This window comes from Plectropomus leopardus, chromosome 17, assembly GCF_008729295.1.
Source record: "Plectropomus leopardus isolate mb chromosome 17, YSFRI_Pleo_2.0, whole genome shotgun sequence".
NCBI lineage: Eukaryota > Metazoa > Chordata > Actinopteri > Perciformes > Serranidae > Plectropomus > Plectropomus leopardus.
The window spans coordinates 1,225,035-1,240,456 of record NC_056479.1 but is presented as its reverse complement, the minus strand read 5'-3'; the positions used below and the strand labels follow the sequence as shown (position 1 = coordinate 1,240,456).

The following is a 15,422-nucleotide window of genomic DNA, read 5'->3' as shown; positions in this document are numbered from 1 at the left end:
TACACTTGTGCATTTGTGTGATGGAAAATGCACTTTTATTGTCTAATGGAAACCCTTTTTTGTCTTTGCCTGAATAAACTCAGTCTCACAAAATCCTCTGTTTCCGACATCTATGTGTGAAATCATGCCTTAAAGAAAACACAGCCCCATTTTTTTTCTCCTCTCTTCTTTTCTCTTCCCGGAAGGCTCTCTTACTGCTACTGCCTGCTTGTAGCATAAGAGCCAGACTTCTCCTTTCACAACAGAGGAAACGAGAGCCTGCTGGAAATTCCTGGTTCGCTAAATAAGGACCTCTACCCCAGAAATGGTTCATAAATGAACATGATACCAGAACACCTTGGGCCAAAAATCATTGTTCAGGTCATATAATCAGATCTGAAGCTGTATGTCCTGGAAATTCTGGTAAAGAGGGAATGCACCACCTGGAGGTCAGCTGGATCGAATGGCCGGGGAGGCTGCTGGACAGACCTGGTAACCACAAACATGTAGTGAGGGTGACTTGGGAACGTTTGGTTGAGGCCCTTGTCCACGAGGTCTTCTACTCCCACCTCAGGAAGACTTTCTCTGTGCACTCCTGGGGAAGTTGGGGACATGGAATCTGTAAGGCCATTTGCAAAGCGTCCATTGTGGAGGCAGCTGTGGTTGGAGGGTCATGAGTGCCTGTAGTGGTGACAATCTAAAAACCTATGGGTATGTGGACGAAGGAGAGTTTGGAGATTGGGGAAGCCTCACTTTCTTTGCCAGAGGTTATTGAGGTATTTAAAAGCTCACTGGTGGCAAGGTGCCAGGGGTGGATAAGAATCTTTCTGAGATGACATTGTTTGGCTGTCTTGGCTGACACATTTTCATGTCACGTCAAGGTCATGGACATTGTCAAACCAGGGTGGTGGTTCCCATTTTTAAAAAAGGGGACATGACGTGCTTCAAGCCTAAATGGGAAAGTACTCCGGGGTGCTGGAAATCTCCGTCTGATTTTTCAACCTCACATTCAGGAGTAGCAATTCTGTCCTGGCCATGGAGCAGTGGATTTTTTTTTTTTACAATTGCAGGCCTGCTGGAGGGGTCATGGGAATTTCGCCATTCAGTCTCCATATGTGTTGTGGACTTATAAAGGTCTGTCAATCGTGTGCCCTGGGAGTCCTATGGGGGGTAATCTGGGAATATCGAGCACAGAGTTCAATGCTATGTGCTACCCGGTCCTTGCATAACCAAAGTCATAGTCCCTTGTGACTGATCATGTTTGTGATATTAACTCATTGAGTGCCAGTGACATATATATACATCATTCAAAAGCCAACACTTGAGTGCCATTGACGCATATATATGTCAAAGTGTGTTTTCAGCGGCTGGCACAAGGGGGCACTCTCACGCTCCCTGTGTGTAATTTTGGGGCTGCTGGGATTTGTTGTTGTAGTACAAAAGGCGGTAGGTCAAAGCATTAAGTGGAGTAGCTGGGATCACAGAGCAGAGTGATCTTTACAAAAGTGATTCGAAACTACAGCAACAAAGCTGCATCAAATCAATATCGGCATAAAATGCCCCCCATGCTTTCGACTGAATGTCTCGCGGGGTCCAAAGCGTTTACTTTGAAAAAATTAGAGTGTTAAAAGCAGGCCCGGTCGCCCAAATACTGCAGGTAGGAATTATGGAATAGGACTCCGATTCTATTTTGTGGGTTTTCTCTCTCTGAACTGGGGCCATGGTTTGTTGCTTTGTGCTTTACTTTGCTTACTTCTTTTACAATAAAATAACATTTGTAATACAATTTTCAGATGTCTTTTATGCCATTGAAGGCAAAATTATGATATTCAAATCACTATTTTGCTTGACAGACTCCCATTCACAAAAATGCATTTTTCTTAGCTTTCTAGAAGAAAAGTGGTCTTTTTGATGAAACTAGCCTCTATTCATTGTCAGATAAATCAAGAATGGAACAAGGTGCAAACAAACATTTTTTCCATGACAAAAAAGAGAGTTTCTTCTTTCATTTGAGCTATTCTGTGTTTTCAGAATCTTTGTACAAAATATTCTTTGGGTCTTGAAAGAAGGGCTGGCACTCAATGAGTTAATGGACAGGATCAAATGGCAAAGCTTGAGGGATGAAAGTGTCAGTTTTGGGTAACTCAGAATTGCATCTCTGCTCTTTGTAGATGATGCTGTTCTGTTTGCTTTGTCCGACCATGACCCCCAGCATGCACTTGGGCTGTCTGCAGCCATATGTGAAGTTTAGATGAGAGTCAGTAGCTCCAAGTCTGAGGTCAAAATACTTATATATCACACATGACACATGTCATTAAAATGGGTATGTTTATGTGTCATTAGAGGCAAATTTAGATCTCTATTAAATTCAAATTTAAATATTTTTCCAAAGGTTTGACAAGAAAATAACACATGGCAGGTTATGTGTTCATGTTACAGAGAACAAGAGGAAGAAGTTAAGTCTTTGGAGATCCACCATGGCAGAGACACTGAAAGTCTGGATTGGAATGATGCCACCGTCTTCTCCCTTGCTGACATTATACAGAAGTAAATGCAAACAGTCAAACATAAATTATTTTTAGTTGTGTGACAATTTCCCCCCTCATTTGTAACAAAAGTTTCTTTTTCGGGGGAATCGCAGTGAAGAAGAAGCTGAGGAGTTCAGGGCTCTAAAAGAAAACCCCAAAGGTGAGTTTGGATCACTATTCTGCTATTGGTATTTGCACTTAGTGGTCACTTTCATTGGCACCTCCCCTTTACCTTCAGTACAATCAACAATCATTTGTTATGATATAGCTGAGTGACTGCATTTTTAATCTCTGGAGTCGCTCCATGCCAATTTGATGTGCCTGCACAAATTTAGGGATTTGGTTCTTTTCACTTTGTCTGTCTTGTCTGATGAGCTTAAAGGGGTTAAAACACCTTTGCTATGTTCACAGTACAATGAAATACTAAAATAATACTTGTTAATGGGGTCAGGACAGAAAAACGCAGTGCCTGCCATATCCTTTAGCGAACAATACAATATTTTTTGTTTTTGCTATTCAAGAGTCTTATATATTGAAGGATCCCCTCACACTTGCTCAAACACAAGTAAAGGTAATGCTTGTCCTGAAGGTGACACTGGAAGAAGGCCTCATTTTACTATAAAGCAGACTGTGCTGTGTGTGTGTATGTGTGTGTGTGTGTGTGTGTGTGTGTATGTTTGTGTGTCCTTTGCACATCTTGAGAACTGTTCATCCGATCTACTTCACACTCAACAGGTGTATTGCTGGGGACCTATAGACATGACATTTAGAATGTAATGTGATTGTGACTAGTTACACGGTCATTATTAATATTATTGGCTATACTTGCTCAAGGGAGTTCATCTTGTTCTTTGCTGTCAGTAGTAGAATGTAGTATGTGTATATCAGTATATTTTTTCTGCTGCTGCAGTGACATAACTGAACAGCATTTAATCAGAAGTCCAGATGATTGCATATTCCATTAGAGGGGCAATGCAGAGTCCATCTATGTCATGGGCCAGGGTGGAATGGAAAACCAGCTCTTTACCCTTTGAATGGATACTGGAGGGGTGATTCCTCTATCTAGTTTTCATGGGCTTTTCCATTTTTCTTTTTACTTTGCGACATCCAGCCCTTGTATAACCAGAATTTGAGCTGTGTCCCTATCCTCTGCAAGAAGCTAAGTAGTCACCTGGGTTGTGCCTTGTCACCTATTTTGTTTGTATTTTTTTATGGACAGAATTTCATGGCACCACTGAGTGAGAGTGTCTGATTTGGTGACATCAGGATTGGATTTCATCTTTTTGCAGATCGAGTTTTGCTGGCTTCAACATACCAAACATCCAGTGGGCAATGGGATGCTGTGTAGCTTCATCCAGTCTTACACAATGGTACTCAAACAGCGGATTATCCCCTTCAGGTTGGGAGCAAGTTGCTACCCCTGAAGAATTTGAAGTATCTCAGGGTGATGTTCATGAGAAAGGGTAAAGGCCCAGATACACCAAACCAACACCAGAGAACTAGCAATGACAAAAGCTCCCTGCTGCGTCACCTCATGGTGAACGGCAAATGGACTTGAACTTGTATAGTGCTTTTTCTAGTGGTTTTGACGACTCAAAGTGCTTTCACACTATGAGTCGTATTCACACACAAATTAATACTCTGGTGGCTGAGGCTACCACACACAATGTCAACTGCTACTCAGTTTAACATTGATACACACTCACACACTGATGGCACAGCCATAGGAAGAAATTAGGTGTTCAGCATCAGGCCCAAAGATACTTCATCATGTTGGCTGGATAGCTGGGGATTGAACTTCCAACCTTGCAACTAGTGGACAACCTACATCCTCAGCCACGGCCTTTGACGGTGTCTCAGCCAGAAAGGTGCACATAAACACACCAAACCGATGGCCAACAAGCACACATGTTCTGCACCTGCATGAACGTTTGCACTTACTAAGGGTTTTTTCCTTAAGTCTAAATTCTTGCTTGTGTTGTACGTCGCTTTGGATAAAAGCATCTGCTAAATGAAATTGTAGAATTGTAGAATTGTAGAATGAAGGGCAATACCCCTCCATAGCAGCAGATGGCGGTTGTCTGTAATCGCTATTCAAAAAGGGAAACTAAAAGACCAACTTGATGCTAGTTAGCCTGTTAGCACATTAACAGAACAATCTAATGTTGAAAGAACAAAGCATATTTACTGTGCGCCAGTGAACAGTAACATAAACCACAAGGAAATATTCCTGCTAAAGAGCTCAATGACCAAAGAAAAACAATCTTACATTATGTAAAAAGTTAATTTCGACCTTGCTCCCTCTTGACTTTAGCTCTTCCTTACTTCTGTTCTCTTTTGGTGTGCTGAGCTATACTGCCAATAAGAGTGATTTTATTCACTGATGGGTACCACCGCTGCCACCAATTCAACATGCTGAAACTGTGGCAAAACAGTCAACCACCGATGAGGGTCAATCTAATGAGGGTCATTCTAATAAACAGGTTTAGGAGCCTGGACATGGGGACGTTTCTCAAAGTAGAGCCAGTGATCCTTTGCATTGAAAGAAACCAGTCGCTATGGTTTAGGAACCGATTAGGAAGCCACCCTCTAGAGGTTTTCAGGGCACATCTAACCTTAATTAGCCTGCTGCCACCAAGACCCAGATAAGTGGCAGATGAAAGATGGATAGGTAAAATGATGACCTTATTTTTTGTTTAATATTGACACTAGTGCACAAACAATTGCAAGAGGACAGTTCTTTCTAGCTTTTCCATGATGCTAAATTTATCACCAAGAGCAATATATAGTTAAAGTAGCTCGGGCTGTGTCATGTCATGGTTTATGATGTCTGCACCATGATTTGCTTTGCCATGTTTGTGTTTTCTTCTTAAAGCATGTGTACCTTGAAAGTTGGCCACTAAGTGTATGCTAAAAAAAATAGGACTATTTTTTGCCATCTTTAAATCATTCCTGTTTTCACTCTTTAACTTCTCTGTACCTCAGACCCTATGCCATCCAACTCCAAGAGACCATTTATTGTATCAAGGTGGAGACAGTTCTGGTTTGCCCCTGTCACCTCATTCCTTGGCAATGTGCTGATGTACTTCCTGTTCCTCTGCCTGTTTGCCTATGTCCTGTTGGTGGACTTCATGCCCCCACCTCCTGACGGCCCTGCCACACTGGAGTTTGTGCTTTACTTCTGGGTTTTCACCTTAGTGTGTGAAGAAATTAGACAGGTTGGTTATTAAGACACTAGCATGCAAACACATATTGGCACATAGATTTACTGTTTACAATAGTTTAGCACAGCTCTGCAATGTGTTGGTGCCAGATAAGCCTTAAAACTAATGGATCTGCTACTCAGACTGGATTGTATGTCATGAACCTGTGGCAACACACTCTGTTAAAACTTTTAATGCAGCGCTATTTTTAACTGTTTACTACATCATCTATAATACATGTTTCTCCCACTGACAGAGACTCACAGTGAACACTGCATGATAATCACATCCATCCACATACAATCACTCCCCTCTCACTGTTCTCTCTCTGGTTGACAGACGTTCTTTGTGGGCGGCACATTTGTCCTTCAGAGGATGAAGAATTACATACAGGATGTGTGGAACAAGTGTGACCTCACAGCCATCACTCTCTTTACTTTGGCTCTGTGCTGCAGGTGACTCTTCTTGATTTACACTTAGTACATTTAGATGATGTTTGAAGAAGTCAAATTTATTGTGTTTGTCCAACTAAAACTTGACTTCAAAATATAAGTAAACATTTTAGTCTGACTCAAATTGTACTAAATATAATTTCTTGAAGTCAGGCTAACACACCTAGATAATCCAATTTGGGGTCAATTTACTCTTTCATGTATACAAACATGAACCTGCCTTGGTGTTTTGCCGATGCTTCATAGTGCCCCACACTGGGCTTTGATCCAGAAGTCCAACAGCATAGATTTGTAGAAGAAAGTTGTAAAAAAACCTGAAAAAGGTCTTATAGCAACCAACTGAAAGAAGGCATATCTCCTCCTGCCGTGACAGAGTTGGACACACTTCCGTCCATAAATGGTTTCTCTCCCTGGTGCTTGTATACTGGGATAAGGACAGTAGTCCAATTAAATGACCTAACCGAGCTCTAACCGTAGCTCTACTAAACTGTGCATGTAAACATACTGACTGACTACAGTGCCACAGGCTGCAAATGGAATTCTGGGGCCAGAAGGAACTGTTGCCAATCTTTTATGTATTTGTGCAGACAGAATCAGTCATTGTCAAGTCTTTTTTCTTGTGTTTTATTTTTACCAGTTATTTGTTCTTTATTATCTAGTTGTAAATGTTCATAATGTAGGTGATCATATTGCGAGACATATTACTGGTAAGTGACTTTACTGTTTGGTTTTTCAGAATGGGTGCCGGGTCTTATGAGTTTGGCCGAGCCTTGATGGCCATAGATTTTATGGTCTTTACACTACGCCTGATCCATATCTTTGCCATCCACAAACAACTTGGGCCCAAGATCATCATTGTTGGCAAAATGGTATGTGCAACACACAAATGAATGAAAATGCAATCCATTTATCCATCCATCCATCCATCCATTCATCCATTTCATCTGCGAGGCTGGGTCATGGGGGCAGCAGGCTGAGCAAAGTACTCTAGAACCCCTCTCCCCAGCAACTTTTTCCAGCTCTCCCTGAGGGATCCCCATGCAATACCTGGACAGATGAGATACCTATATAATCTCTTCAGCATGTTTTGGGTATTCCCTGGGGCCTCCTACCAGTTTATTGTGCTCAGAGCACTCCAAAAGCATGTCTGTCATGGATAGCTTGGCTTGTATAACTGCTCTGACTGTACACTTTTTGTTCCGCATCCATGTTACTTGTTTAGAAAATTATATCAGCATCTGAGAAGAGATGGTTTAAGTGGGTCAGTGGTGCTATATGGTGCTAACTGCATGTGCTAAAACCTATGAAGAGATTTTTTTGCTGAGGTGCTGGTCATACCATCCGGCAGCACTACCTGTAGTATGTTCCAGGTCAAGGTCAAGTCCCTTATGTCATCCTTTTTGCAATATTTGTTCATCAGGAACAAATAGCTTTGCCATACAAACATTAACAGACATTGACCTAAATTTCTTCACAGTCATTATAAAATGTCATTCAAATAGATCACTGTTGTTGGACTAGAACAAAGCAAATATGACTGAAATGAGTCCTTATCATGACCTCACACCAAGGTCAATCTTACATCATCATCCATCTCTGATCTCTCTTTGCTTCCCTCAGATGAAGGACGTTTTCTTCTTCCTTTTTTTTCTGGCTGTCTGGCTTATGGCTTATGGAGTGGCCAATCAGGCACTCCTCTACTCATATGATCCCCGCCCGGATTGGATATTCCGCCGAGTGTTCTACAGACCATACCTGCACATTTTTGGCCAAATACCCATTAACGAAATGGATGGTGAGTTGCTCAGGTTTTATTTCACCTGTCCCTTTCTCTGATTTTTGGTTCACTCAGGGTCATCTATGTTTGAAAAAGATTTTTTTTTACAATTTGTTTGTCGATTCAAAATTTAAACGTCTGAAACTTAAAGCTTTCATTTCATTTCATTCATCTCAGTTTTACAGAATCAAAAATACCTATTTCTCTTAAAAGTTGAGCATGATCAGAAAGATTTCTGAGCCTTTTTTAAGATAAGCCTGAACACTTTGCACACTTTGCACAATTTGCAACATTTCCACAGAAACTGATTTAGTTGCCAGATTATTAAAGTTTCTGCATGTAACTTTAACAAAATCCTTGTTATTAGTAACACCTCTCTCTAGGGCCGTTAAAAGAACTGCAATCGACATCCCATTGCTCATGCTGCTGTGCGCACAGTCAGTAGCTGCCATGGATGTATAAAGAGACCTGGATACCACGTTGGATAGGGGACCCTGTTTATTCTTATGAAAGTTGCTTATTGGCACATCATGCCAAAAACATTACACTGCTGCATATAAAATTACCCAGATGAACAGCGGTGCTTCCTCATCATTGGGCCCATAGAGCAAGAACACTTAAAGAGACTTCAGCCGGCCAAGCGGCTATTCTAGTTTCACACTCCGCTTACTTGAATGGGGATTATGTGATTTAATCTTTGGGCTGTTGTAGACTTTCCAAATGTAACTGGACTGAATGGCTCATATCCTGATAGTGAAATACATCATTATGCTGCGGCTGTGACGTCTCGTTCACCATGCAAGTAAATGGGAAAAATCATTTTGGGCTTCATGGCATCACATGATTTGTATTACATGGCATGAGTCACATCAGTAGTCAAAGATCAGTTTCGAACCCATGACCAATGGATGTGTGTTTTTTAGCAGGATTTATTGCACGGCTAATGCTTTGGATCACACAAGACTTAATTAGGTCTAAAAAACTGGCAACTCAGTGTAAAGGCCTTTAGTTGCTATAACACTCTCATTCCAAACTCATCAAGTATGTCCGTTCTGTCACTGCAATGCTGGATGGCATCAGATGAAAATATGCTCGGACAGAACTAATTATATGGCAGTGACCAGCTGGACGGCACCGGGGTGCACATAGCATCAGAACGTGGCCAGACAGATGGTTACATGTGCATGAAACGCTGGACGACGTAACAACCTATGTAACAACGTAACATAGGGTGTGCAAGTGCGCTTATAGGGCGTGTGGGTCAGGAGGTGGATGGTTCCTACAAACAACTGACTTTTGTTCGGAAGACAGGTGTATGCTTCCTGTGTGGATGTGTGGGTTTTTTTCCTACACTTTATCATGTGCCTCTTTTGCCTAAACCTAACCATCCCTGACTTTGTTGCCTAATCCTAACCATCGTGACAGTCACACTGGTTGCCATGTTCTGTTGTGTAAACATGAGGACCGTGCTGCTTCATCCCACCATGTGCATTTGTTGACATTACAATAACGGCATCCCGGAGCATAAACAGCTGATGCAAAAGAGTACCTAAAACATTATAAGTAGAAGCAGAATGTCACTGACAGAGTTGGCACCATGTGACAAGTTAGTATGAGAATATGTTGGCTGTTACTGCCATTCATAGTTAAACTGAGTGTTACTTATTAAAGTGCATGTAAATGTGCAGCATACATTCTCGCATGTTGATTTGGACCTCTTCATTGATCTCCATCCAGCTGATAAATTGGACAAGATAAACTGTACAAACAACGCCACACGAATTGAAGCAGGAGAGGAGCCGTGTCTGAGCACCTACGCTAACTGGCTGGTTGTTATCCTCCTCGTCATCTACCTGCTGTTCACCAATATAGTATTGGTCAACCTACTCATTGCTATGTTCAGGTACTTTGACTGTTTTGTTTCAGTCCCTATGCTGTTATACAGATTAAACACATCAATCAAAGCAATTTAGCTCTCTGTATAATGAGATTTTAATTTCCTGTCCACAGCTACACCTTCTCCAAAGTACAAGAGCGCAGTGACACCTACTGGAAGTTTCAGCGTTACAACCTGATTGTGGAGTACCACTCACGGCCCTGCCTGGCACCACCCTTCATCATCATCTCACACATCCACCTTTTTGTCAAGAGATACATCCGCCAAATTCCCTCAGTCAAAAGCAAACACTTTGGTGAGAAGTAGCAAATAAAACAGGGAGTTAGGAGATAGAAACAAACATTTAGCAGAGAGGGATCAGAACAAAAGAAATAAAAACAAAGGTGAAAAGGTCCAAAGCAGAGACACGTGGTCAGACGAGCTTGGCTAGTCACCTGAAAATTGTTGTTGTAACTGGTGTGTTCATCAAATCTGCCTCAAATTTCATGTTAAGGTGAGTCAAGGTCTGAAGACGTTAACGTGCCTGTCAGGTGCTATAGTTATTGTGTCACTTAAGAGCAATAAGAAGTAGGCCTCATCAGACAGTTTTCTTTTATGTGTTATATTAAATTTACATGGTGTAGTCTACAACTGATAGACAACAACATAATGTACAATAAATGTGTTCTCCAGCACCACATAGTGGACACAGGAAGTGGTTTAAAATGTGAAATAGGTAATTCCAATGTCCACACTTATTGCAAGAAATACCACTATCTGTGTTTGCAATTACCAACGTTCACAGAAACAACTGCATCAACATCTGGCAAAGTTTCAAAATTTGCAAAGCTGACTCCTAAAAAGTCGAGTGCCAGATATACCAACGCAAACTGGCATGTTACAAACTTACAACATGCTTGGCCAGTCACCTGAACACTGTAGACTAATAACAGCTAAGCCAGCATGCAAAGATTTATTTTTTGGAGTGCTACTGCAACCTGCATGCTAACAAAATGGCTGATTGTCAAGTGTTTTTATATGTTAATTGACTGAAAACTGGTGTTTCACAAAAATCAGACTTATGTCCTTGTCTCTCATTACCCCAGCCCGCCACTGAAGCTTTAATTAATCACAGATATTTCTCAGGAAGCTTTGTTTTTTTAAGCTAAAACTGGTATTCGGGACAGCCCCAATGTGCACTTTCTACTCTTGCCGTCCTAGTCTCTTTACTGATCTTCTTTGTCCTCAGTTCTTGAGTTGCGGGGCAGGAAGGCCAGCCACCTCAACACATGGGAGGCAATCCAGAAAGAAAACCTCCTCTCAGCTCAGAATAAGCGTCAGCGGGGTACAGACACAGCACGACTTAAATCTACGTCTGTCAAGTAAGTTTTCTCTGCTTTTGTTGTGAGTTTAAAAGATGTAAATATGTAAGAGCCCTTTCCTTCTCAATGTCAAACTGACCATTCAGGGCACCCACCAGCTCACCTTTTAGAGTGGGTACCCCATATACATACAGAGGCTATGTTTTCTCGCTGCAGCAGCTGCAAGTCCAACTCTAGCCTGCGGCCCTTTGCTGCATGTCATCCCTTTTCTCCCCCCCTTTCACACTTGGGGATATTTGTGATTTCAAGCCACCCAGTCCAACTGAACAGGGGGCTGGTTTTGCCCTTTTTGTAGCGCAAATTGACATCCATAGAAAAGTCTCATTCTGAATGAGATCATTTGCAGATTAACTCCAGGCTGTGATCAGTTCCAGCAACTGTGTTGCAGCTGAAATGCATGCACCTGGCGGAGAGCTGCAAGAAAAAGCGCACTTTTGAGTTTGTGTGTGTGTTTGTGTGCGCAGGGTGGACAGTGTCCTGAAGCAGATGGCAGAGATACGTGACCATGACCGAAGGTTGAGGTTGCTCGAGACGGAGGTCAGTAATACCTTATGCAAATGAAAGACTGAGTGAGCCTAATTTGTACAGGTCAATAGTTATATTGCAGCCTAGAACCAAAGTCATGTTAAGAGTAGGACAAAGAGGTGCTAGAGGGTCAAACATAGGCAAGACTTTCAGCCTGGGGATCACTGTGCATGATTACGTGATACCAACAGTCAACATTGAGTTTATTTTTAATTACATAACGTAGTTAACTTCACGTGAGATACTTGTTAACTTACTTGCATACTTACTTTAACTTAAACCATTCTAAATTTAAGTTTTGATGCCTAAACCTAAAGTAGTGGCAGAAACCTACAGAGGTTAATTTTGAAAGGACACATAGCATGAAACAAACAGTAAGTCATCAGAGGGCTACCTACCATCATAGTTTGAAGCAAATGGCCATTGACCAAGCTGCTGTATTTGACCAGTTGGGAGTGACAGTGTGTCAGATGACTATTGAATGAGTATTTTTATTACATGAGGCTATGTTTTGGCTAGCAAAGTAATAGCTTTAAGGTAGACAGCTAGTAATGGTTATAGGTGTGAGAAGCTCGGGCACAATGCATCCAAGTGTGTGTAGGCACTGTTTGCACTGCTACGTGAGTAGGAAAACTCCACTTTCTCTGCCCCTGATGACTACATTTACCATTGACATTGACTTGACATCCATATACCTTCACATGCCTCTGAAATATTGTTTTGTTCGTATTTACAAGTTATGAGCGGCCCATGAACGGCCCTCCAAAGTCGAAAATTACAAGAGGGGACATTTTTGTGATGTTTGCGTGATGTTAGCAGAAATAGAAGAAAGCATGGAGACAGTGTCAACAATTGAGGGTAAAAAATGATATATTGCAGTATTTTGTTCCTAGTGGCTGTCATTTACTTTGAGTAGCGTTGTCTCAGTATGTTTAATCTGCATGTGCGGGTGGACTGATATGGGTATATAGAGTGTGTGCGCATGGTGTGTGTGGTGTCCCTGCAGCTGCAGCTGTCCACTCTGCCTGCTCAGCACTCACCAAGCTCTCTCTCTCTCTGTGTGTGTGTGTGTGTGTGTGTGTGTGTGTGTGTGTGTGTGTGTCTTTGTCAGCTGGAGTACTGCTGCAGTGCCCTCTCCTGGATGACGGACGCTATGTCCCAGAGTGATCTGATAAAGGCCAGCCATCCCCCGCCTGTCCTCAGAGGTAGTCACCACACACCTCAACACATGGAAGAAGTTTTCCTATGAGACTTTCTCCCAGAGAGCCCTTTCTGACAGAAATCTATTCATTTTACACAAAACATAATTTCTTACCTAAACTTACCAAGAAACCCTTTTCATTTTTTAAACTTTGTTTAAAAAAAGATCAATAAATCTACCTTAGCCCCCGAGGAAACCTTCCACCAGCTGTGACACTTTATCATAATCCAATACAAAAAAACAGTTTATATTTTTATATTCAGTAGTTCAGTGAAAATTTTTATGATGATGTTATGACGCAATTGAGCAATTATTCGAGATGGCAAATGGACTGTCTTGTACTGCACTTTTCTTTTGACCACTCAAAGCGCTTTCACACTACATTGTCACATTCACCCATTCAGACACACATTCACACACTGGTGGCCGAGGCAACCGTACAAGGTGCCACCTGCTACTCAGTAATCATTTACACACACTCACACTCACACAATTTAGGGTTCAAAATCTTGCACAAGGATACTTTAACATGTTGCCTGGAGGAGCTGGGGATCAAACTGCTGCCTTCCAATTACAGGACAATCCGCTCAACCTCTGAGCCACAGCCCTAAAGATGTGATGAACATGTATTAAGTCTTCCAGAGGTGCTGTGTCTGTAGCATGTGGACCTGCCTGTTTTGTTTTTGTGTTCTATGATGCTGTAGAGAATCAGTCTTTTGTCTTGGTTCAGGATCTTATTTAGGATTAGTAAATATTTATTTCTTTTATTATAGATCTGACTCCATTGTCTCCGAGCTGACCCCCTGCACTCCAGGAACATATGGAGCCACAACAGTGACAATGAGTTGTGGCATTGAAAAAAAGAAATTGAAAAGAAGACATTGGTATTGCAAACAGTTCCAATGAAAAAGAAAACAGGCAATAAAAACTTTTTTACTTTGTTTTATATACATTTTTTTTTCATGTTTCGCATGTAACTGTTTTCCAGTGTTTTTTCTTTCAAGCTTCTTTTTCTCAGTTTTAACTTTCTGTCACCCTTTCCGCATGGAGAACTGAGGAGAGGGCCGAGAACAGTATAATTAACATATTATCTGCAGCCTATGAAGAGAACTTCATTCATCCTGATCCTTAGCATGCTCCCAGCCGGCCATCACCACATATGGTAATGTCTTCTTTGAATTTACCTGTAACTCTCAACTCTGTTTTGTTGATTTTTGATATAGTACCAGGCAGGTTAAAGTTAACTTAAAACTGAGGTTATGCTGCTCTGGCAGAGGTCCACTGGAACATGCACTAACATCTTGCTTTTGAAACATTACCATATTGTTGCAGTTTGGCCTTTCATGCATGCGACAATGGTATTTTCAGGGCCAGAAAACGCTGGTTGAAACTGGGTCCCAGAGTGTAATGTTTTGAAAACACCACCCCTTCTGTGTAAACTGGCAGCTGGCCTGGCATGCATACTACAGCGTTTTTGGTTGTTTTTGTGGATCCGTGTGCACAAGGATCCTTTCTACAATGTTATCATATGAATGCTGATTTTTAAAAAAAGACTTTTCCCTTTTTAGTAGGGCCACTTTCGTCTAAATGTGGCCTAAGTTCTTTGACTGCAGGAAGCCTATGGCTAAAGATACTTAATATAGTTGCTGTTTGGGAGTTCCAGGTGAACTCATACAAGACATTACTGCATGAGAGATATGCAGTGATTCCCGACTTAGAGCAGCCTGTGGCTCCAGAAGAGAAATGTTCTCTCCTTAATATGCAGATTATTTTCAAATAATTCTGTTTTTGCCCCTTCCTTCACACTCCTCCCCTGCACACCAAATGGTGACGGAAAGATGAAACCAAAGAAAAATGAAAAAAAACACTGACCATGTTTTATTTTCAATACCAAGACTTCTTCATAATACAAAATACACATAGACACACACACACACACACACACACACACATACACACACACACACACACATAGAGTTACTCAGGGCCATTGTGTCAAAGAATAGCATGTTTGCTATTCTGCTGATCATGTCATATGTTTGACTTTGCTGATGTATAGTGTTTAGGGATTATTTTATTTGGTGAAATAACATGCTGAGATAAAAGTATATGTTTTGTTTTAAAGTTGTGTCTGCAGGCATTGCTCTCTGCTATCAAGTGTTTTTATTATCCGACCACCTGGAATTGCCAAAGTCTGTCATTTCTAAATTTTGTTTAAAGAGCCTTAAAGGTCTGAGCTTTGAACTCCAGATGTGGCCACAGAGTGCCTTGTTAATTTTTCTGCACCACTGATTAAGTAAGATGTTTCTCATCATTTATGAGATGAAATGGTGTTGCATCGTCACAAGCTTTTCAAAGCTGCACTTTTGTAGTTTTATGTTACCAATGGATCAAATGAATATAATGTGGAAGGGGTCACAGAGAAATGTCTGCAAATTTTCAGGTAATTTTCTTGTACTTTTGACAGATTTCTTGCCAGTGTCTGGGTCATTTTTTCTT

The 15,422-nt window shown here is 41.4% G+C and overlaps 1 protein-coding gene across 1 annotated transcript in view; it reads left to right on the top strand.

Annotated features, from left to right (window-relative positions):
- Nucleotides 1–15,422, top strand: part of trpm4a (transient receptor potential cation channel, subfamily M, member 4a) — a 58,528-nt gene extending 43,106 nt beyond the window's left edge. The window contains exons 17-28 of the mRNA XM_042504388.1: nt 2,419–2,526; nt 2,621–2,667; nt 5,493–5,725; nt 6,050–6,165; nt 6,899–7,031; nt 7,783–7,957; nt 9,677–9,842; nt 9,950–10,131; nt 11,065–11,197; nt 11,662–11,734; nt 12,834–12,927; nt 13,697–15,422. Coding sequence (XP_042360322.1) covers nt 2,419–2,526; nt 2,621–2,667; nt 5,493–5,725; nt 6,050–6,165; nt 6,899–7,031; nt 7,783–7,957; nt 9,677–9,842; nt 9,950–10,131; nt 11,065–11,197; nt 11,662–11,734; nt 12,834–12,927; nt 13,697–13,722 — 1,486 coding nt within the window. The 3' untranslated portion in view covers nt 13,723–15,422. The remainder of the gene's footprint in view (nt 1–2,418; nt 2,527–2,620; nt 2,668–5,492; nt 5,726–6,049; nt 6,166–6,898; nt 7,032–7,782; nt 7,958–9,676; nt 9,843–9,949; nt 10,132–11,064; nt 11,198–11,661; nt 11,735–12,833; nt 12,928–13,696) is intronic.